The 21,604-nt window shown below is 53.1% G+C and overlaps 1 protein-coding gene across 1 annotated transcript in view; it reads left to right on the plus strand.

The window, feature by feature from the left end:
• The first annotated feature begins 15,300 nt into the window (after positions 1–15,300).
• TBX5 (T-box transcription factor 5) overlaps positions 15,301–21,604 on the plus strand; it is a 37,954-nt gene continuing 31,650 nt past the window's right edge. The window contains exons 1-4 of the mRNA XM_064675541.1: positions 15,301–15,473; positions 17,044–17,138; positions 19,737–19,856; positions 20,667–20,814. Of these exons, the coding sequence (XP_064531611.1) occupies positions 15,315–15,473; positions 17,044–17,138; positions 19,737–19,856; positions 20,667–20,814 (522 nt within the window). The 5' untranslated portion in view covers positions 15,301–15,314. The remainder of the gene's footprint in view (positions 15,474–17,043; positions 17,139–19,736; positions 19,857–20,666; positions 20,815–21,604) is intronic.

The following is a 21,604-nucleotide window of genomic DNA, read 5'->3' on the forward strand; positions in this document are numbered from 1 at the left end:
TTGCTGATTTTTGTGCCCCTTTTTGAGTGTTGGAAAAGTTTGCTGAAAAGAGGGATCATGGGATTTTTTTTTTCTGAATTCTTGTATTGAGGTCAGCTCCTACAGACAAACCACTGACCCGATGGAGATTTTATTTGGGAACGAACTGATGTACACCTCTTTTATTCCTTCTGTGAGGGGAAAGGAATATTAAAGGATATGCTCGGGTGCCACTCCTGTTTCCAAAGATGCCCTGGGGCGTTTGTCTGGCCTTTTCTAAAGTTCAATTCCTCCGTATTTCAGCACCTGCTGAGCCTCCAGGCCATGCCTGGAGCACATTTGCTGGGATGTGGGTCCCAAATCTCCCTGGTGGGACCAGGGCTTGGCCTTGCCCCACGCTGCTTGGCTGGAGAGGGTCCAGTGGGACGTGAGTGGCTGTTCATGGGTTCCTTCCAGACCCACTCAAGGGAAATCATACCAAAAAAAAGTCATGGAAAGGCAAAAGGCATGAGCACAAGGGGGGAAAAAACTAAATCAACCATAGAAAAATCATTAATCCTCCCAAAAGACCTCCAAAACCCCACCTCCCACCCTCTTCTCCGTGGTTTTGAGTGGATGGTTTGAAGGGGTGAGGTCTGTTTTCACTCAAGGGAGTGGGGCCATCCTGCCGGTGTTGCCGTAGTGGGGCAGAGCCTGGTCCATCCCAGGGGGGTGAGGTGGCTGTAACCCCAACCCAGAGGGCTGGGCTGAGCTGGGCAGAGCCCTCACAGGCATTAATAACCCAGGGGAAGGTTCAAGCTGCTCTGGCCAGAACAGGCCTCGCTGCTCCCCGAGCCTGAGCCAGTGGTAGGGGTCAAGCTAATGCTGACACTGGGGCCTTTGATTGTGTTTGATTCATGTGCCTACACCACTGGTAGGTCAGATGGGCCGTTAATCCCAGAGTCCCTTCCCCCTTCCATGGGTTAAAAAAAAAGAGGAAAATGAGAAATAAGTTTAGTGGGTGACTTCCCAGCTCCCTCAGGGCTTGTGATGCCAGCTGGCTGCAAGGTCTGGGTGCTCACAAATGCATTTCCTCCTCACTTTGGGGTTGTTTTTTTTGGGGGGGGGGGGGGGTAGCCTGCTGCATTGGGTGGAGAAAAACCCTCAGCTGATGTGTGGAGCAGAGCCAGGGCTGGTGGTGAGGGGGGCACAGTGTGCTCCAAGGAGACCTGGGCTGCCTGGGAAGCTGTGGGAGAAAGGGGGTCACCCTGCTTTGCTGTTTGTATTTAATCCCAGGGATTAAATTTCCATCTAATCTCGGCAGCTGGGAGGTTGGAGGAGGCAGGGTTGGTGCAGAAGTGGGATGTCCACCCGTTGTCTGTCCAGAGCTTTTGGCTGGTTGAATGTCCGTTCGTATGCGATGGAGAGTTTTTGCCAGCTGATAAAATGTATTTGCGTCGATAAAAGACTCAGTGAACAGATTCTGGGTGTGCTCAGCCAGCACACGGAGGGTGGTCGGCGGGACTGAGCTGCGGGACGAGCCACCCTCGGCGGGCAATCCCTCGGGAATGATCCCTGCGTGGGAGACGGGGCTCTGCCCTTGTTTGGGATGCAGGGCTGCCCTGGCGTCCTCAGCGTGTGCGGGGGAGTGGGAGTGAGAAAAAGCCATCGCCGAGGATTTGGGAAGAGAAAAGGCCGGGAAGCAGCAGCCGAGGGGGTCCCGGGGGCGCGACACCCCCTTTGGAGGCTGAAAATAGAGTCTGCCGGGCCCTGAGCTGGGGAGGCTGCTGTGGGCAAATGACCAATTAGGGAATCTTTGTCAGATTCGGGAAAGCCGAGATAAGTCTCTTTTATCAGCCTATAAAAATACCACTTTCACTTATCTGGAGCTACCTACGCCGCCCAGCTGCGGGAGCCGGGAGGGGGGAGCGGAGCCGCTCCGCAGACAGAGGAGGAGTCTCGGATGGGCTTGACAGCCGGGGCGGGGGGGGGTGGAATTTGGAAAACCATTTTCTGCCTCTCCCCTCTCCTCTCTTCCCCCCAGAGCCCACCAGCTCTCCCGGCCGCAGGGTGGGGAAACCTTCCACCCGCTCCTTCCCCAAATCTTCCCTTTTCCTCTTATTTCCCACCCTTTTTCCCGGTGTGACGCCCGGGGGGGGGGGACTCGGCCAGGCAGCAGAGAAGTTGAAGAGTTATTAGGGCGATGCTGAGTGGGGAAGGGGCACCCACGGACAGGGGTGGTTTCTGTACCCACGGATGTGCCAGCATGAAGCTGCAGACGGAGGCGAGTGGGTAGAAGTTGGCTCTATGCCCGCTTGTGCAGGGATCTTCCCGAGTTTTTATGGAAATACTCAGGTCCACGCAGCCACCCTCACCCCGAGGCCACGGGCTGACCCTCTGTGGGTCTGGGGGTTTCCTTGACACCCAAACTCGCATTCTGCGTCTGTGCATCTGCATCCGAAGGCATCTCTGCCTGAATAGCCACACGCAAACAGAGGATCAAGACGTGGAGAGAGTGCTAACATGAATTCCTACTGTGGGAAAACATGCTGCACTTTGATTATTTTCTCTGTGGTTTCCAGGCTGTTTGGGTTGTAGGAAAACGATCAGATAGAGCGTGGAGGGGGAAAAGAAACCCATCAGGCAGCCCAGCTCACAGCACTGCTTTCTAGGTTTTCGAGAGGTTGTTGGGGGAGAGAAAAATGCGGGGGGAAATACGGTTTTCGTTAAAATATACCCCAAGCGAGTTTGCTAGGGTGGGAGGAAACCCCCCTCGGCCCTCGTTGCCCCCAGGTCCAGGCCCGCAGGACACCCTCCCGCTATTATTTTTTTTAAGTCAGAACAAACAAATCTGTCTGGCAGAGACAAAATTAGAGCCTTGGCCGCCGTGGGTAGTACCAGGGTTGGAGTCGCCTCTCTTGGGGTTTGGGCAGGCAAAACTTCGGGCCGGAGTTTTTCCTGCAGTCGTTTCTACTTTCGAGGAATAAACACGCGGGTGGAGAGGAACAGGACGCTGCCACAGGGGCGGCCCTCGGGGGGGGCTGGGGGCAGGAGGGGCAGCCCCCGGGGCAGCCTCCCCCGGCGGACCGGTACCTTTCGCACAGTTTTGCTGGAAGGGCTTCCAAATTCTTTTCCAAATATAGCCCCGGGGAGGCCGCCCGCCTCCCACCTCCCCCGGGTGCCCTTCGCGCAGCCCGGGGACAGGCGCGACAGCGGGAGCCGGCAGGAAAACCGGGAGCGAGGGACTCCCAGGAAACACGCGTGGAAGATGCGGGGCCGATCCCCATCGCCCTCCGCTTTCCCCGGACTTCAAGCAGGCTTATTTTTTAGGGACAAAAAGGGTCTTTTGGTCCCTTCTACCCTGCTGTCACCTCCGGTGCCTTCCCCGAGGATGGGACCTTCCCCGCTGCCCTGTCCCGGGGCGGCGATAAGGGCCGAAGGTTTCTCCCAAACCTGGGAATTCCCACCCAAAACGCCCTGGCAGAAAGGCGGGTGTGGGGAGAATATTGGTGTGTCCAGAAGTGCCCGAAGGAAGCGCTCAGCTCCCGTGGGGGGGGACACGCAGATTTCGGGAGAGATAATCCCCCTTTCTCCCCAGCATTCCCATCCTGGAGTGAAACCCGGGCTGGGAGAAGGAGACAGAGGCTGGGGGGCATCTGGGGTGAGGGGACCCCTCCCCAACAGGCCTGGGAGTCTTCAAAGATTATTTGAACAGCGATAAACGTGATTTCCATCCCCGTTTCCATTATAAAAGGCTCCGCTTGGGATATTTCTCCCCCATCACGTTTTTATAGCGAGATCAAGGACAAACTTGTTGCGGGTCCTTGCGGTTATTTTTTTCTGGTGTTTTTCTATATTTCAAAAAAAAATATTTTGAGGTTTTTTTTTTTTTCTTTCAAAATGCTCTTCAGGGCAAAGCTCGGAGAAGTTTGCAGTTCTCCCGCTGCAATTAAGAGGGAGAGGGAGCGAGACCTTGATTGCTTCTGCTCGTTCTGATCGCTTCGGAGGTGGGGAAGGGGAGGGGGAGACGGGACGACGGGCGGGAATTGATTTTAGATTTCTCTTTTATGTCGGGTCTGGTTTCTGGTGATTAAATTTCTCTCTTATGTGGACTGAACCTCGGGATAACTGATTAATAACATGCCACTTGGCGCCAACACGGGGTCCCGAGGCCTTTAATCGGCAAGATGCACAAGAGAACAGAGAGAAACACAGAGCAGGACAAAACTCCACCGACTATTTCAGCCTGCTGGTCTCTGCCTCGGCGGACTTTTTTTTTTTTTTCTTCATCTTTTCAGTATTTCCTGCTAAACTCGTAAACTTTATTTGATTTACAGCTATTTCATGAACCTGCTTAAACTAACATGTGTTCCGTCTTGTCCGACTGAATCATAAAAACAATCTTGGATCCAAACGAGATTTTTTTTTTTTTAAGGGAAGAAACGAGTTATTAATGACAGAAAATAGACATTGTCTTGAACGGCGGCTGCTCCGGCCCCCGGAGCGGGGAGGTTGGCGGCTCCTGTGCCCGCAGCCTCGGGGGTGGGGAACCGGGCTCGGCTCCGCAGGTACCGCCCGGGGCTCCTCGCTCCGCCGAGGGAGGTTTTTGCGCAGCGATTCGAGAGCTCCTTCCCCCTGAAAAGAATTATTCGTTGGAAAAGAACGATTTCCGAGCTCACAGCACCTAAAAATGCGCTGGTAAAGGCCCCTTTGCCACGCACAGGAGCAGGTAAACACGCCTGTCTGCCCCCCAAAAACCCAGTCAGGCACGAAATGAGCTTCTAATTTTCTGAAATGGGTGAAAGCAGGATTTTTATTTTTTTTTTTGTGCCCACAACCACTTCCACACCTAGACCAGAACAGACAAACGCGTATCCGGCACGAACACTTAATATCCGAGGGACAGGTATAAATCCGCAGCGATGTGGAGATGGAGGCGCACGTGGGCTCATAAAAAAATCAGGTTCACCACGCCAAGTGCCAACAGCAGCACAGTGCCCATCGCACCCAGATATTCAGCCCCCTTCCCCACCTCTGTTTGCGTGGAAAAACATTCCAGGGAAGCTACTTGCTCCCCTCAGAATTGGATCCTTGGCGCTTCGGAAAGCAGGATAGGGCGATGCCCACATCGCTGGTGTTTCCCCGCACACCCGTGGGGCTCTGACCCTCAAAATCCGATTTATCCTCTGTACCCGGGTAGCTCAGGGCCCTCGAGTTATAGTTTGGGGCCTGATCCAGCCCTGGCCCAAGGGGCAGATCCCTACAATAGGGGAAATGCTCTTTTTTTTCCTTTTCTCTTCCTCCTGTGAACATCTTTTGGCACTTTACGTTTTCTGAACACGTGAAAAAAATGTCTGAGGAGCTGCTCGAGTTTTTCACGTCATCTGTATTTTACCCGAAGCGGATAAAAGATGGTTTTTTAGGTTTTTAGGATGCCCGTGGCACCCGTTCGAACCCGGGTTAACGGGGTTCTCGTGCTGGGGGTCCTCAGTCATCCCTCTGCCTCGCTGGGAGCGTCTCCGGCTCCCAAAACTTGTGGGTATTTGTTAATTCCAAGGATAATATTGGCACAAGAGATCGGCCGGGCTGCGCTGTCGCTCTGCGTTGTTCAGGGCAGGGGAAGGAAAGCGAACGGAGGCGAGAGAAGGGGAGAGAAACGGAAAAAGGGGCAGAAAGAAGGCGAGGTGGGTTGGGAAGGAGGAAAGAGGGAAAGAAAAACGAGTGGGAAAGAAAGGGAGGAAGAAAGTTTGCCGGGATGAGGGAACCGCGTGGATGTCCCCCCGCCCAGGGCTCCTGTCCCCCGGAGAGCCGGGGCACGAGTCGGGCTGTAGGGGAAGGAAAGAACATTTACAGGTGTTGCTCGTGCGGCCTTTTAGCAGGGCGTGATTCAAAACCTTCGGGTTCGGGCTCCCCTCCCCACCTCCCGCCTCCGCCCCCCCCTTCAAGGTCATGGCAAGATCACTCTCAGGGAGAAAGGCACGGGGGGCGCTCAGGACTTTCCCCCTTCTTGCCCCCATTAGTTTCTTCCCAGGGCGAGAGCGAAGGCCTTATCTGCCTTTATTTTCTCCCGCGATAACGCCCTGATTGACACCCTGTTTGGGAAGAGCAGATTAGCCTGTCCATCCCGGGGTGGATAACGCGCCCCTCTCCACCGGGAGCACCGGGCATCGAGCGGGGAGGGGGGATCCCTTGGGCACCCCGGGCCAAAAAATCACCCGGGGGCAGCGGGGGGAGAGAGAAATGCAACCTAATTCCCTCTTGTGAACAGCACAGGAAAATTTGGGGAGGGGGTCGAGCCCTGTCTCCCCGGGTTGCACTTGATTCCGGGAGAGACGCCTTTATGGAGGGAGAGAGGGAAAAGAGAACAGATCCCTTTAGCTCCAGGGATGCTCCAAGCTTAATTTTGGGACTCTCTCGTCCTGCCCGCCGTCTAGGAGAAAATGGGACCTCCTTCCCACGCGTGGGAGGCGCGGAAGGCCAGCGCAGTGCCCGCGCCACGCCAAGCTCTGCCTCTGCCCGGCTCCTTATTTTTCATTTTCGTCACCATTTTAAAGGCTGGAGTTGGCCTGGGAAATTAATGGGCTGCAGGGAGGGGGGACCGGGTTTTAATTGAAAACCTTTTTTTTTTCTTAAAGTAGCCAGAAGGGCGGGGGAAAAAAAAAAAAAAAGGAGCCGAAACCACAAACTTTAAAAGAAAAACGTTATTCACCTGTAATTAAAAAAAAAAAAAAAATCATAAAAAAGCTCGACCCAGGTATCTAACCCCGAAGGCTCGTCTAAGTAGGAAATTCTAGAGCACTAAATGCAGGATTTTGTAATGGAAATAATGACACGAGAGAACTGTATTGGCGGTACTTTGAAACAAATATTTTGTTGATAAAGTCTCAGATCAAGGCAGTCAGCCCTTGCCCCCGTAATTCCGAAAAAAATTAGAGAAAAATTAGGAGAAAAAAAACTCCCTCAAAACACACAAAAAACACCCCTAACAAGTGAATGGACCAAAATACTTCCAGAGAGGATGATTATTTTAAATACTTGTTTTCTCCCAGGTGAGTATTTCGCCAAAGCGAAACGCGGCCAACAAAGGGGAGTAAGAAATAAAAGAAGAGAAAACTGGTCGGAGAGGGGAAGTAAATTATCTAAAAATGGAAAGGAAAAAAATAATCCCTGCTATGAGGGAGCTCAGTCTCTGTGAAAATGTGGGAGGAAAAAAAAAAAAAAGAGAGAGAGAGTTGGAAAGCCAAAAGTGCTGATGTCTCTGGATTTCACAAGCCGGGCGGCCGCGCTGCCCCGTCCCTGGGCAGGGTGGCTGCCGAGGAGCCGCGGGAGAAAGGCAAAAGCCTCTTCGATTTGGTTAAGCCGACCCAAAAAGTGATTTTTAAAGGGGTGTGCGTGTGGGGGGAGTGAGCGAGTTCACGCTCGGCACTATTTCTTACTGCTGACACCTCGACCCCACTGCGAGCCAGCACCCCGGCCATCCCCCCTCCCTCCACCCCTCCCGGGCAAAACCCGACAGGAGAAACCTCCAGGGCGAGGGACACCCTCCAAAGGGAGCGAGAGGGCAGAGGGGCTGTGCAGGGCTCCGGCCATGCGGGCCCCTAAAGCGGGGGCTCCCCGAGGCCCCGGGGCCGGGCGGCGGGGCCGGATCCTGCGCTGAGGAGCTCAACCACCGGCAGCCAGCCTGGGGGGGCCGCCCAGGGCTCGGGGGGGCCCAGCCGAGCGCCCCACACGCACATAGGTAAGTGCCCACGGTGGCTGGGGCCGTGGCTGCATACGGGAGAATTGATATTTATGTCTCGAATATATAAATATATATATAGTGGCAGTGTGGCGTGCAGGCGGTGCGTGCACATCCATCCCCTCGCCCGCGTTCTGCGGGGGCGCGGGTTTGCTCACACTCCCCCTGAGCTGTGCGGAGGATGGGGCAGATCGGTGCTTGTGCTCACCCCAAAAAAACCCCCTGTTTAAACCGCGGGTAAAACGCAAATATCCGTATAAAACCTCTAGAGGATGGGGCAGAGGCGGCTTGAGCCGGCAGAAGTGCTGCTGTGCCTGAAGGTCTCGTCACCTGCACATCCACGTCCACGCGATTTTGGGGTGGGTTTGTGCGCCTGGGGGTATTTAGTGCACAAACAGACGCGTATATTCACGTGTATCTCTCGGTCTCCGCACTCCCGCCGTTATATTGCACGTTTGGCCCAAATATATAAACGAAATAATATATAAAATACGCGAGATATAAAATTTGCTGAAGGACAGGAGCAAAGAGGCATCGTGTGCGGGGGCGTGTTTGCAAATGGCGTGTCCAGACTCCCGTAGGCACACCTATACTTAAATATGTGTAGATATGTGTATATTTATCTGCGTTCCTACGCGGGCCGGCTTTTTTACCCCTCATCTTTCGGCGGGGCCGGGTGAAAATAACCCGGGTGGGTTCCCAGCGAAGGGATCCGGGCGGTTCAGGGCTCGGAGGCCGAGCGGTGCCCGGGCTGGCAGGAGGGAACGATCCCAATCCTCCGGCTGGAGCCGCCTCGGGGGCTCCGGGGGGACCTCAGGGGACAGCAGGAGGTGGGGTCGGGCTGTCGGCTGCGGGGCAGAGAATTTTATTTCTGCTTTGGGGTAAGGTCTTATCCTGCTCTGGCAGCTCCAGCACCTTCGGGCAGTCGGTGCCAGCTGGAGAATCCCACTCGGTGGGGTTTTTTTCTCCCATCTCGGTTATTTGGGAGGACTCCGAGCTCAGGAGCGCGGCCAGATCCAGCAAATGGGGCGCATCAGGGCAAGGGGGGCTTTTCCACCTCCGACCCTCCTCCTTTTTCTTTTTTTCTCCGCCATCCTCGCCGGTTCTTTTTTCCTTTAGGCCTGGCTTCCCCGGGCGCCGGCAGAGCCCAGCCTGGGCAAGCCGGGAAGTGCAGGCAGGGTTTTCCCGGGCTGTGGGGAGATGGCTGCCTGCAGACCCTCGGCTGGAGCAGGGCTGGGGGCCCTGCTGGCAACACTCACCTTTGCAGCCTCCAGCTCCTCTCACTCTCCCTTAGGTGTTCCTCTTTATTTTCTTTCTCCCTATTTCTCCTCCTCTCTTTTTCTGTTGGAGGAAGCAACGTTTTAACTTTTTTTTTTTTATTTTTTGGGGTGTACTTTTTCTTCTCTCTCTCTTTTTTTTTTTAATTTTTAATTATTTTTTTTTGTTTTTTGGTGAAATCTCCCTGCAGCGGCCGTGAGTGCATCCCAAAATTCCTTCAGGTTGAGGGAGAGCTGGGACACGGGGCAGCGCCGGCGGCGCCTCTGCTGCCACTGGCTGCACTTGGAGGGATCTGGAGGATTTTGATTTTTTTTTTCCCCCCTTGTCGATCTCATTTGGCAAATAATCGCCTCGCTTTACTAATTTTTTTTTCCTTTTCTTTTTTCCTCCATTTTTTTTTAATCAGAGCAAATAATTGGTTCTCGAAGCACCCTTGAATCCGTACAAATAACCAGGTTATCATTTACTATATATAGCCCAGCGTGCTCGCTTCCAGAGGCGCTTAAGAATTCAGTGGGCAAGTTTCCTGCTCGCCCTAATAAGATTATATGTTTAGAAAAATAAATTAAGCTGAATAATGCCAACACCGTTGGATTAATTTGGCTTCCGTTGGTGCAGCGGGAGCTTAGTTACCGGTTTCCCCATTTTCCGTTCCGGGTAGGAGTGGGTTTTCCCGAAGTTTCCAGCCTGCTTCGGTGGTACACACTCATATATGATATATACCCCCTCCCACCCGCCTATATACGTCTGCGATGGATTTCTCGGCGTGTGAATATATACATTTATGTGTATATGTACACAGAGGCATCGCACAGAGATTGCACACGCACAGCCTCGCTGGATTTTGCGTTGCACTGGATGGGTTTCTTTGGGGGTGGGGGGTAGGGGGGGGGGGGAAAGCGCCAGGAATCTCACTGATAGAGCTTTAAAAAGAGGAGAATAATACAAATTAACCTTCCATTACTGCTGCAGTCAACCATGACAGAATAGGCCAGTTGCGTGGTTGGTGACGTCTCCGTGTCCTATAGGAGCAAAGCTCGTGAGATAGCAGCTATCGCCTTGAACTCTCTTTATTTTATCGGAGTATGGCTGGTAATAAACAGTAATATTTAATTTGTCTGAGGCCACAAATCGGCTTCTAGCTGGAAGGCTCCTTGCCTTGACATTCCAGTCCTGGGGAGCCGGGATTTGCCGTCTTTTTCTTCAGCTGCTTTATTATTTTTTTTTTTCTTTCCCTCCTTCTCCCAAACACCCCCCCCCCCCCCCCCCCAACCTGCAGACGGAAATAAATTCGATTTATTTGCATCGTTTTCAACTTGTCTTCAAGGTGTTTGAGAGCTAGTTTGGCACTGGAGAGGTGAGTGCTTTCCCAGGCAGCGGCCGTGCTCGGGTTCGCTCTTCCAAACTTCAGGGATTTTCACTTTTCCCTTTCTTTCCGGCGAGGGGAGGGAAGCTCGTGTTCTCTCTCGCCAGCAGCTGCGAGAAACCTTTCCTCCTCGTTGCTTCGTTTTCTTTCCTAAAGAGAAAAGCCTCTTCTTTTGGGGCGAGCTGGACGCTTTGGGGGGATGCTCCCAGCACATGTGCGGTGCAGGGCCGGCTGCACCCACCGCGTGCTTCCCCGGCATTCCCGCTTTATATTCCCTGCTTTCCATCCTTTTTCCCCCCACCTTTTCCCCTTTGATTTGCACCTTTCGGAGCGGAGCCCAGGCGAGGGAAAGGGGCCTTTCCCCGCTTTCCCCAGGCCGGGGCTGGGGCCGCTCCCGCCGCCTTCCCCGCGGGGGAACAACCGCCCGGTTCGCTCCCTGGTTTATTTGTGTTTGGAAGGGCTCCGCGGCTCCTTTCCCCTCTAAAAATAATGAAATATGGGACAAGCTTTGCTCTGTTTGTTTAAGTAGCATTCTCTGGCTTATTCTCTGCGGCTACAAGTGCAGTTATTTTATTATTCTTATTTGCAACCGTTTACTGTTGGCTGTTTCTCCTCAAGTAGCTGTTGGAACTGGCGCGCACATGGAAAGGGTTTGGGAGATGCCAAACTACACCCACATACGCGCCCCCCTCCCCGGTAGCCGCTCGCCCCCGGACTTTTCCCTTCCTCACCTCCAACTTTCAGAGGGCTCCGGTGTTATCGCGCCCCGCGAGCGCTGGGAGCGAGGGTGGATTTGCTGAAAACTTCCTCGAAATGCCCAAAAAAAAAAAAAATTACCGATAGGCAGAAAAGAGTGAAGGATTTTTTTTTTTTCCGGTTGGGGGGGGACGGGACAGAGCGGCGAGAAGAGGGTGGGGGCAGGAGGAGGAGGAGGGTGGGCAGAGCAGATCTAAACCATGCCATTTATTCCGAGTCTTATCAAAAATCCGCCTCACCAATCTGGTTCTCTTCAGCCTGCAGAATGCGACAGGGAGGCTGTTTACCCTGCGCTGACCTATTCAACTTTACCCTCCCAATAATACATTAAAAAAAAAAAAAAAAAAAAAGGGAGCGAAGGAAGATGCAGATAAACCCACATCCCCGCTCCTCGCTGACGGGTTGATTATTTGAGCTCCGGGGGGCTGCGGCCCTCGGCCGTGGCACAGCGGCGAGGGGTGAGGAAGAGGATGGGAAAGGGCAGGGGAAGGAGCCTGGATGCGACCAGACTCGGGGACAAGGACCACAGCCCCACGCACACCCCCCGGGGCCGCCTTCTCTGGGTTTCGGTCCCGCTCGCCCGCGTTTCATCCCTTTTTTTTGGGGGGGTTTTACCCCTTAGGAGAATATATTTAGGGGGGATCCCCCCCCAGCCCCCCAATAAAAGGCCTCTGTGAGCACTAGCAAACCTAGAGCTGGGCTTAAATCCCCACCTCTGGGCTGCCTTTGAGGGCGGGAGGGGGGAACTGGGGGTGGTGCGAGGTTAGCGGAGCCAGGGATTTATTTTAAGGGGTGTGGGGGGGAGCAGGATATTCCCAGGCGCTGAATTTTCTCTTTGGTTGGGAGAGATGGATGGAGGAGGGAGGGAGGGAGGGAGCGGAGAAGGAGGTAAAGGAGAGGGGGAGGGTTGCTGGGGAGTTTGATGATTGTCTTTGTGCCTTGTTCTTGTTTGCCGGCCAGAAAAATAGGCTGGAAAAGGAGGTTTGGGGGGGGGGAGGGGGCGGGAGGGAGGGCTGTGTGAGAGGGAGTCTCTCCGGAGCAGGATCCCAGCTGGTTGGGCAGTGGGTCCCGGCACTTGGCGAACGGAGCTGGACGAGCCCACGTCACCTCCGCGCTCCTCTCCTCTCCTCCGCGCCCGGCTCCGCGCAGCCACCGCGGCAGCGCCGCGAACCTGCCCGGAGGAGCCACCCGAAACTTTTTTTTTTCTTGTCTCTTCTTTTTTTCTTTTCCCGAGAGGGTGCTGCTTTCTTTTTTTCCCCGCTCTTTCGCCCTCTCCCTAATTTTTTTCCTTTTTTTTTTTTTTTAATTACTATTTTTAATTTTTTAATTATTTTTAGGTGGGGAGTAGAAAGAGTAGGGCTGGGGAGAACCGTGTCTTCAGATCAGGCTGAGAAAGGGGTGGGGGTGGGGGTTTTATCTTGGTCTCAGGATCCTTTCTAGTGCGTCTGACAACCTGGAAGTGTTTGGAAAGAGCAGGAGAGAGAGAGAGAGGAGAGAGAGAGAGAGAGAAGCAGGCTTGCATTGGATAGATTTTTTTCTTCCAGGCTGGGTTTTCACATGCTGATCCGCAAATAAATAAATAAAAGGAAATATGCACACGAGAAGCCTGATCCCATTGTAATTTCCATTGCAAACGGGGAAAATAGACACACACATTATTTATATGGAGATGCATTGATTGCATGGAATTCAACAAGCAAGGTAACAGCTCTTCCATTGCCATGTATGTCCGTCGGGGTCTGTAGTCTGGGTGTGCGGGTGCGTGACCGAGGCAGAGCGAAAGTGGCTCGTTGGGGGCATTGTTGGCCACAAATCGGCTTCGCCGAGGAGCTGCGAGGCCTCGGGAGACGAGGGGGGGTGCAGGGGAAGGAGGGGGGGCCGCTCTCCCCAGGGCTCCGCCGCGGTGTGTGGGGCTGGGGGGATGTGTGTGAGATGGGGCAGAGCTGGAACAAAAGCAGAGCGGGTGGTTATTTTATTTTATTTTATTTTTTATTCGCCCCCTTTTATTTTTTTTTTCCCTCCCGCGAACCCGCTTGGCGTTACTTTAGCAAAGCAAGATGCATTTTTCATCCAGCCACCGCGGCCTGGTTCTGTCAAGCTCCATTTCTTCTCACGAGCTCTTTTAAGGGGAAAAAAAAAATTAGAAGCCACGGATCGCCAATTGCTCGTAGTTGTTGGGTTATTTTTTGTCGTCACGCTCGCGTATTTAAAATGATTATTATCTTTATATCTGCTTAATTATGTCTGGGCGCGGAGAGCACCGGGGAGGCTCGCTGGGGCAGGGCTGCGCTGCCATGGCCGGGTCCCTCTTTGTTTTAATAAACATGCTTTATTTTTTTTTTTTTAGTTGTATTATTTTCCCTCGCCCTCCCCGCTAACTTTGCCAGCTCGGGGGGAATAATAGCTCCAAGCTGGAGGGAAATCGATTAAAAAAATGGATAACCGGCACTTCCCAAGGAAGCAAAAAAAAAAAAACCCCCCAAAAAACCCAAAACAAAAAACAAACAACACACCACAACAGTCCGGGGAAAAAAAAAAAAAAAAAAAAAAAAAGAAAAGAGGAGGAGGGGAAGAGAAAAGCCTTAAATGGTCCCTGGAGCTGCGGGCTGGGCCCGGGCCCGGGGCAGCGGCTCCCGCAGCGCCCCGCGCACTTTCCGCGCTCTCGCCGCCGTTTCGCTTCGCCCCTCGCTCGGTCGCTGGCTGGGGGGCGGTGGGAAAAGAGCCTTTGGGAAGGGAGGGAGGGAGCGCGGCCCGCGTCTGTGTCTGATCTGTAGCTCCAGAGGTGCGGACCTGCAGTCCCTTCGCTTTTTGTCCTTTTAAATTATATATACGTACATGTATATATTACCCACCACTAGCAGGGAAGAGCATTTCTCCCCCCCCCTCCCTTCCACTCCCAATTTTCTTTTGCATTTAAAGGAGAATTGCCTTTTTTTCCTCCCCCCCTCGCTCTCTTTTATTTTTAACAGCTTTCCAATATTGTTGCAGGGCGAAGAACTCCTTTAAAAACATTCTCGTGTATTTAAACCCAATATTGCCTCCATATGCTTGGCCTTTCAAAAGTGAATCCCCTTCTTCGAAACACGCAAGAAAGATTTTTTTTAAAGCTACTAAAACTCTGTACTTCTTAAGGACAAAAAAACCCCCCAAACTAACAGATAATTCATTTGCTTTTATTTATTTTTTTTCCCTGGTGCTGCGGTGAAACTTTTACCATTCCTGATAGAGCCTTTAAAGCTAAGGCAAAATACTGCTTTTAAAATTCGCTGTGGTTACTCGCGTTAGATAGAAACCGTGTATTTTTAAAGCTCTTTTACTCCGCTGGTGTAGTTTTACCCTAAATGTCATGGTTTAGTTCACTGCAGCCCCAATTCCACCCCCCCCGTTCATCAGCCGAGTGCTCATTATTACCTTGCACAGAGTCTCGTCCGGTTGATTTATTTTTTTATATATATTTTAATTATCTCGTCCATCCTTTGCTTTTCTTGCGACTGCCCGGGGTAAGGGGAGAAATGTCTTTTTATTTATTTATTTATTTATTTAGTTCCTTGTTTATAAGAGAGGAAAGAAGTTGTGTTTTCTTTGAAAACGGGGTGATAGAAGCGGCCTCGCGTGCCGGTGGCGTTTTCCCGGTCGGAACTGGAGTGGGGTGGAAGCTCCTACTTCCCTGGGAGGAAAGTGGGGACTTTAAACCCCCTGGGCCGCAGAGAGCCCAGGGGGATTGGAGGCGGTGAAGACACGGGGGAGGCTCTGTCGCCCCCACCTCGGACCCCTCGACCTCCAGAGTCATTTGTGTGATGAGCTGGCCGGTCCCCAGCCCCTCGGGTGCCTCGTTCCCCGCGTCCCGCCAGCCGGCCCTAAAATCCGCTGTTTACCTTTTCCAAAAGATGCATTCAATAATACCGCCTCCCCCTTCCCCTCCCTCTCCACCTCCCCCCCCACCCCCACCCCCCCAAATCCTATCATCCCTTGCGGGCTGCGATAATAAATAAAAGTCTTTATTTCTCCCTCTCCCAAAGTTAAAGGGCCTCCTTCCCTCCCCGGGCAGCTGGAAGTGAGTTGCGGGATTGCCGGGCAGCCCTGCCCCGGCGCGGAGCTATGGAAATATATATATATATATATTTTATTAAACGTCAGCGTTGACTTATGCGTCTCTTATCTCTGCTCTCTCCCCGATGTGTGCCTGCAGTGGGGGATTCGGCGAAGGAAGCTCGTAACATGGCGGATAGCGAGGAAGGCTTCGGGCTCCCCACCACGCCGGCGGACTCGGAGGCCAAGGAGCTCCAGGCTGAAGCCAAGCAGGACACTCAGCTGGGGGCCACCAGCAAGTCCCCCACCTCCCCCCAGGCAGCCTTCACCCAGCAGGTAAGGACTGGCGCTCCTCTTCCTCAACCCCCTCGTTATTTCATTTTTTGGTGTTATTTTTCCCTTTTCTCCGCGGTTTTTTTTTCCCCCTCAACTGGGTGGTTGAGCCGTTTTAGGCCCCACGGGGGCGAAAAGCCTCACCTGATGGCGGGCCTCATCCTGCCTGAGTGTTATTTAAGGTCGTGCTCAAGCGCTAAACCTGCGGGTGGGAATGTTGGGGTGCGTGGAGGGGCACACAGGGAAAAGGACCCAAAATAACAGAGAGGGGAACCCGCTGAGGCAGCAGCAGACACACCCCCACAAGCGCCCACGCGTGGGTGTCCAAATGCACGTGTGAACAGACACAGAGTGTATCTTTGCTGTGCCCGTGCATATTCGTGTGAGATATAAATGTGTAGTGTGAGATACAAATTTATATGTATTTATTTGTGTATATATGCACCCCTTGTCCAGCCAGGCAGGCACACACAGATACAGCCCATACCCACCCAACGGGCACTGAGGGCAGGCAGTCGCTGTCACGCGTGGGCACCCCCGTGACCACCCGGGGGCCAGACACACCTTGGGGTGCCCCTCATGCCCTCCATCAGCCCTCGCCCCCCTGGTGCTGCATGTTGCCGGGACACGCGTGGGATCCCACCCGAGACCCACCGGCTGCAGCTCCCGGAGGACTCCCGAGGAGGGCAGGACGAGGCGGCAGCGGGTCAGGCCATCCCTCGGCTTCTCCTTCCCCGGGAGCTCCCGGGGCTCGGAGCCGTCCCCCGGCGCTCGGCCCCAGCCGGCTCGGGGCAGCCCTGGGAATGCGGGGGGGAGAAAGGCGGGGAGAGGGGCTTTTCCACCGAGATTCCCTTTCCTTCGGCGGCCGTGGAGCCCTCCCGGAGAGCCCCGCTTCTCCCCCGGCAGGTAACCCCCCGGTGGAACCCCCCAGCCCGCTGGGGGTGCGGGCAGGAGGCTCGGCTGGGCCGGGGTGGGCACAGGGACCGGTCCCACCGTTTGGTTTTGGAAACCAACCCTCGAAGCGTTTGACGGGGCGATTTGGCTCCTTTTTGAGTGGGGGGGGGGAATGGTGTGCTTGGCTTGGTGCAGGGATGTGTTATCCCCGCGGTGGCATCTGCCCCAGCCGGGGGGCTCGCAGTTTTTGGGTGGTTGGGGCCGGGGAGAAGAGAGAAAATAAGGCGGCGAGGGGAGCAGAGTAACACCCCCCCACCACCACCCTGGCTTGCAGAGCGCAGCCGGCGGGTGTAAATCGCTCGTGGGAGGGTACAAATCTCCTCCGGCTGGCTCCGGGAGCAGCTGGGCCGAGGCACTGGGGGATTGCTCGGGGAGGATGAGGTCGGAGCCGGCTCCGGGGGCTCCCTCCCATCGCCTCCCCGCCCCAGGAGCACCGAGGCCCGCAGGACCCTGTTCCAGGCCCTCCCTGAGCAGCATCCCCGTGCTCCGGCCTGAAATCCCCCTCTCCCCGGCTTCGCGGCAGGATTTTCCCGGGAATGCCCCCAGCTCCGGGGCCTTTTCCCTCCGAGCTTCCCGCCGGGGCTGCCCCCGCAGCGCTCGGGGCTGACGCTCTGTGCCTCCCCCTCCGCAGGGCATGGAGGGCATCAAGGTGTTTTTGCACGAACGGGAGCTGTGGCTGAAGTTCCACGAAGTGGGGACGGAGATGATCATAACAAAGGCCGGGAGGTAAGAGGAGAGGGGTGTCCGCGTTCCCCGGCGTGTTTGCGGGGGGGGGGAATCGCAGCCGCGTGGATGGGGGTGCGTGTCCACCTCCCTGACATTGCGACAGTCACGTCTCTCGTGTCCGAGACCCCCCCTCGGATCCAGAGCACCCTCAGAGCCCTGCCCGGCCATGGAGAGCCCTCCCTGCCCGGATATATTCAGGAGAAACTGTTTCTTCTGGCTTCTTTCTTAACCAGAACAGTTGGATCGTTAATCCCAATTTCAGGCCTTTGGAAACTTTCCAGGAGAACGCGAGTTGCAACCACTTGGCCAAAAACAAACCTTGTTTAGAGCAGCTCGGTGGGCTATAATTATTATTAATTTAATTATTATTATTAGCAGATAGGCCCTTCTGCATTTTAAAAAAATGTTTTCTGCTGTTTGACAGAGTTTCTTATTTATTTTGCTCACACTGAGGTGAATATTCCCAGCACACCCACGCACCCCATTTAAAAGTGGATGCGGTCTTTAGCTACTGTTTATATAGCGATAGCAAAGCTGTTTAGATGCAGAGATAGATCCACATGCTATTTATTTGCGGACGTAGCATTTCTATATGTGTGTTTATCTGCGTGGGTGTGTAGAAAAATATACAGCCTTGCAAATCCAACTTTATTGGGGCTATAATCGATTCCATGACCGGCTTAGTAAAGCTGATCCGCAGATATTTATATGTGTATGAGCGTGTGTTGGAGGGGGTTTAACATTATCCTTAATATTAATCTGTTAAATTGAAGAGTGGCCAGCGAGACCCAGTGAAAGAGCCTCTCCAGTCCCAGCGGCAAACTGGGGGCAGCCCGAGGGAGGCTTTTTCGTTGTAATTTTAAATTAAAATACTTGGAGAAAGAGGGGGGGGGAGGGGAGGGAATCCACCCCTCCACGCGTAGCAATAGTAGTAGTTTTAGACTGTAAGGGCAGAATAAACAACGCAGAGTCAAACTTTCATTTTGCTCTGTCATCTGGTATTTGTTGTGGTCTTCCAAAATTTGCCTGAAGAGGGAGGGAAAAAAAAAAATGGAGCTGGTTGGATGAAGTTTTAGCGAATAGGTCTGTCTCACGTCTCGCATTCCCCTTGAATCTCGCTGCTGCTGCTGGAAAAATCGGTTTTAAAGAAGGGGTTTGTGGCCAAGGGGACGTGGTATGAAGAGGAGAGGGGGGATAAGGCCGGTGCCAGGACCTCCCGAAAAAAACCCGGTTCACAGGGAAAAAAAAAAAGACAACTCTAGAAGGGAGACAGAAACCACCTTGCAGAAATTTCAAACAAATATCGCCGGGGACAGAAATCTCGTCTGGAGAGCAATAAACCAGACATTTACAGTGCAGGGGCTCGACGGGAGATACGGGATAGGTTTCCTTAGTTCTAGAATTCCCCACGTTTATCGTTGGCGAAATCCACGGTCCTGCCGCTCAGGTGTTGTCGGCTGAGTTACAGATCGATCCTCAGGTGGAATTGGGTTTTTTCTCCCTTAAAACTTTAAAGTTCAACCCCCGTTTTCTCCGTTGGTCGCTTTCCACCCCCTCTCACCTTTTTACAACCGAATTAAAGCTCAGCCCAGGTGCCTCACGGCAGCGATAAGATCCCGAGCCTCGGAGAAGAGCTCAGTATTTTTAGAGGTGTGGGTTTTTTCTTTTTGGTTTCTTTTTTTTTTTTTTCTGTTTATGCGTGTTTTAAGTCCAGGGATACATTTTCATCGGCTTTATTTTTAAATATTTGGAAAGCTTCGAACTAAAATAACAGCAGTGTTTTAAGTCCCTGCCTTGCAGTAATGGAAAATATTTCGAAAAGCCCCTGTCTTGTGTGTATCCGAGGGTTTCCAAGGATTTGTCAGGTGTGTTTGCTGGTGTCTCGGGAGGCGCTCACGGCTGCACGTAGGTTTGCTCTTTACACCTGAGTGCGTGGAGGGTTTTTTTCCTCCTTATCTGCCCATAGAACCATTGATAGGCATAGAGGTGATTAATATATACGGATTTAAACGTATACATTTCTCTCTCTATAATATATTATAATGTGTTTCTATAAATACATGTATTTCAAGAAATATATATAAATATATAAATTTTTTCTAGAAGTATCTATATTTTAACTTTTTGAAAACATTTTTTTTTTTGGCAAATCTCCCCTCCTGTTCCAGCGGCTTATGGACAGAGGGAAGTAACTTGCTTCCAAAAGTTCTCACGGTCAGATTTGTTCAACGAAGGGGGGGAGTTGAAGCCTTGGCGAAACAAATAATTAGTCAAAACCCGCACAGGCACACGAGTAGGTGGATAAATAAATCCGCCAGCGTCGAAATTGCGATTCTGCCTCGAAAAATCCCCGGGTTCGCCTCGGTCGGGAGCTGGAGGGGGAACCAGCGGCACCCAAAGATGTGCTGCACCCCGAGGGGAGGGTGCACCCTCCGCTGCCCGAGCCTTTCGGGAAGGTCCATCTGAGAGGGTGGCGTTGCCCTTTTGCTAAATGACCCCCTCCTCTAGGTCTCCTCCTCGCAAACACGCTCTAAAACCACCCTGGCAACCTTGCTTTTCACTGCTCTTATACTTGTGTTTTTATTTTTTATTTAACAGGCGTATGTTCCCCAGTTACAAAGTGAAGGTCACTGGACTTAATCCAAAAACGAAGTACATCCTGTTGATGGATATTGTACCAGCGGATGACCACAGATACAAATTCGCAGATAATAAATGGTATGCACGCGTGGGGGAAAGGGGGAGGGAGGAGACCTCTGTGTCGGGCTCTCCGGGCTGCCTGGTGGGGAGATATCCCTCGGTCAGCGGCTCGTCCTTCTTTTTCCCGTGCAAAAGAGAGATGTTGGGCTGCAGGAGCCTCACCTGAGCGTGACGGGATGCTCCCACAGTCCTTGGGAGAGCAGTGCATCCAAAAAAAAAAAAAAGAAAAGGAGAAAAGTCTGTCGCAATTAACGAACGATAACTAATTCTGTTTGAAGATGAGATTGTTGGCGATTGTGGAGCTGATAGTTCAGTGATATTAAGGAAGGGAAAATCTTTAAGAGTTGGTACTTTGTTCCTGGCTTGAGTGCCGGGAATTGGGGAAAGGGGGAAGGATGGGGTTAAACGGGGAAGCAGCGAGAGCCATCTCCGACGGGAAAGGTGCCAAGGAGCTCAGTAATTCCCGAGCGCTGTTTGAAATGCCTTTTCTCCCCAAGCGCGGCGTGACCGTCCGGGCACCGCGCACCTGAGAGGGAGGGATCCCACCGGAGGGGCTGGATGGGGAGAACAGGAGCCCACGGGAGGGGACGGATGGGGAGAGCAGGAGCCCACGGGAGGGATCCCACGAGAGGGGACGGATGGGGAGAGCAGGAGCCCACGGGAGGGGACGGATGGGGAGAGCAGGAGCCCACGGGAGGGATCTCATCGGAGGGGATGGATGGGGAGAGCAGGAGCCCACAGAAGGGACCCCAGGAGGGGCTGGATGGGGAACAAGAGTCCAAGGGCAGCCCCCACGTGCCCGGAGCTCAGTCCTGTGTCCCCACGCAGGTCGGTGACGGGGAAGGCAGAGCCGGCCATGCCCGGGAGGCTGTACGTGCATCCCGACTCCCCGGCTACCGGTGCCCACTGGATGAGGCAGCTGGTTTCCTTCCAGAAGCTCAAACTCACCAACAACCACCTCGATCCCTTCGGACATGTAAGTACCAGGAGCGAGAGAAGGGCTACCGGGGTCCCACGGTGTGTCCAGCACCCACGAGTGTCCCTCCACCCCTGGCAGTGTCACCCACCCCCAAATCCGTGGTGCTGGTGGGGTGTTATTTCCTTCCCTGGCTGGGATGAATCCCGATGAGGGCCCCCGAAAATAGAAGCATAAACCTTAAAACCGGGTTATTTCACCACGCTGTGTGGGAATTGAGCACAGACCCCGTGGGCTGGAGCTCGCGAGTGGGTCAAACTCCCCCGGCTTAATCGAGTATTTGCCTACCTGGTTTTAATCGCACGGGGAGTCTCGGGTCGTTTAAAATCTGCTCGCTGCCTGTGGGAATTTGCCTAACAGGTATAATCAAACAGGCGTAATTATTGGAGGGAATAGGACCTAAAACCATGAGGATACCTCGATTTAAAAAAAAAAAAAAAAGAAAGAGAGAGAAAAAAGCAACAATAACTAAAGACAATAAAAAAAATTGAAGTCCCGCTAGAACTTCTTGGACATAAAAAGAACTTTGCGAGACTCGTGAGGCCGTGAAAGTTTGTGTGAATTCTGCAGCCAGGAACAGCCCTTCTTCGAAGGTCTCCAAAGACGCGAGTTCCTCTGAGCAAATATATATGTGCGTGTATGAATAATATGTATATATATCTATAAAAAGAAATATATATATAATTGCGCGGGTATGCGAATCCAGATCCCACCATCCCTTTCCAAGAGCGTATTTTTCTCCAGTCTCGTTTCAACACTTCAGTTTCATTTTTTTTCCAAGGTGGTTTTT

Source organism: Pseudopipra pipra, chromosome 18, assembly GCF_036250125.1.
Source record: "Pseudopipra pipra isolate bDixPip1 chromosome 18, bDixPip1.hap1, whole genome shotgun sequence".
In the NCBI taxonomy this organism is placed as follows: Eukaryota; Metazoa; Chordata; class Aves; order Passeriformes; family Pipridae; genus Pseudopipra; species Pseudopipra pipra.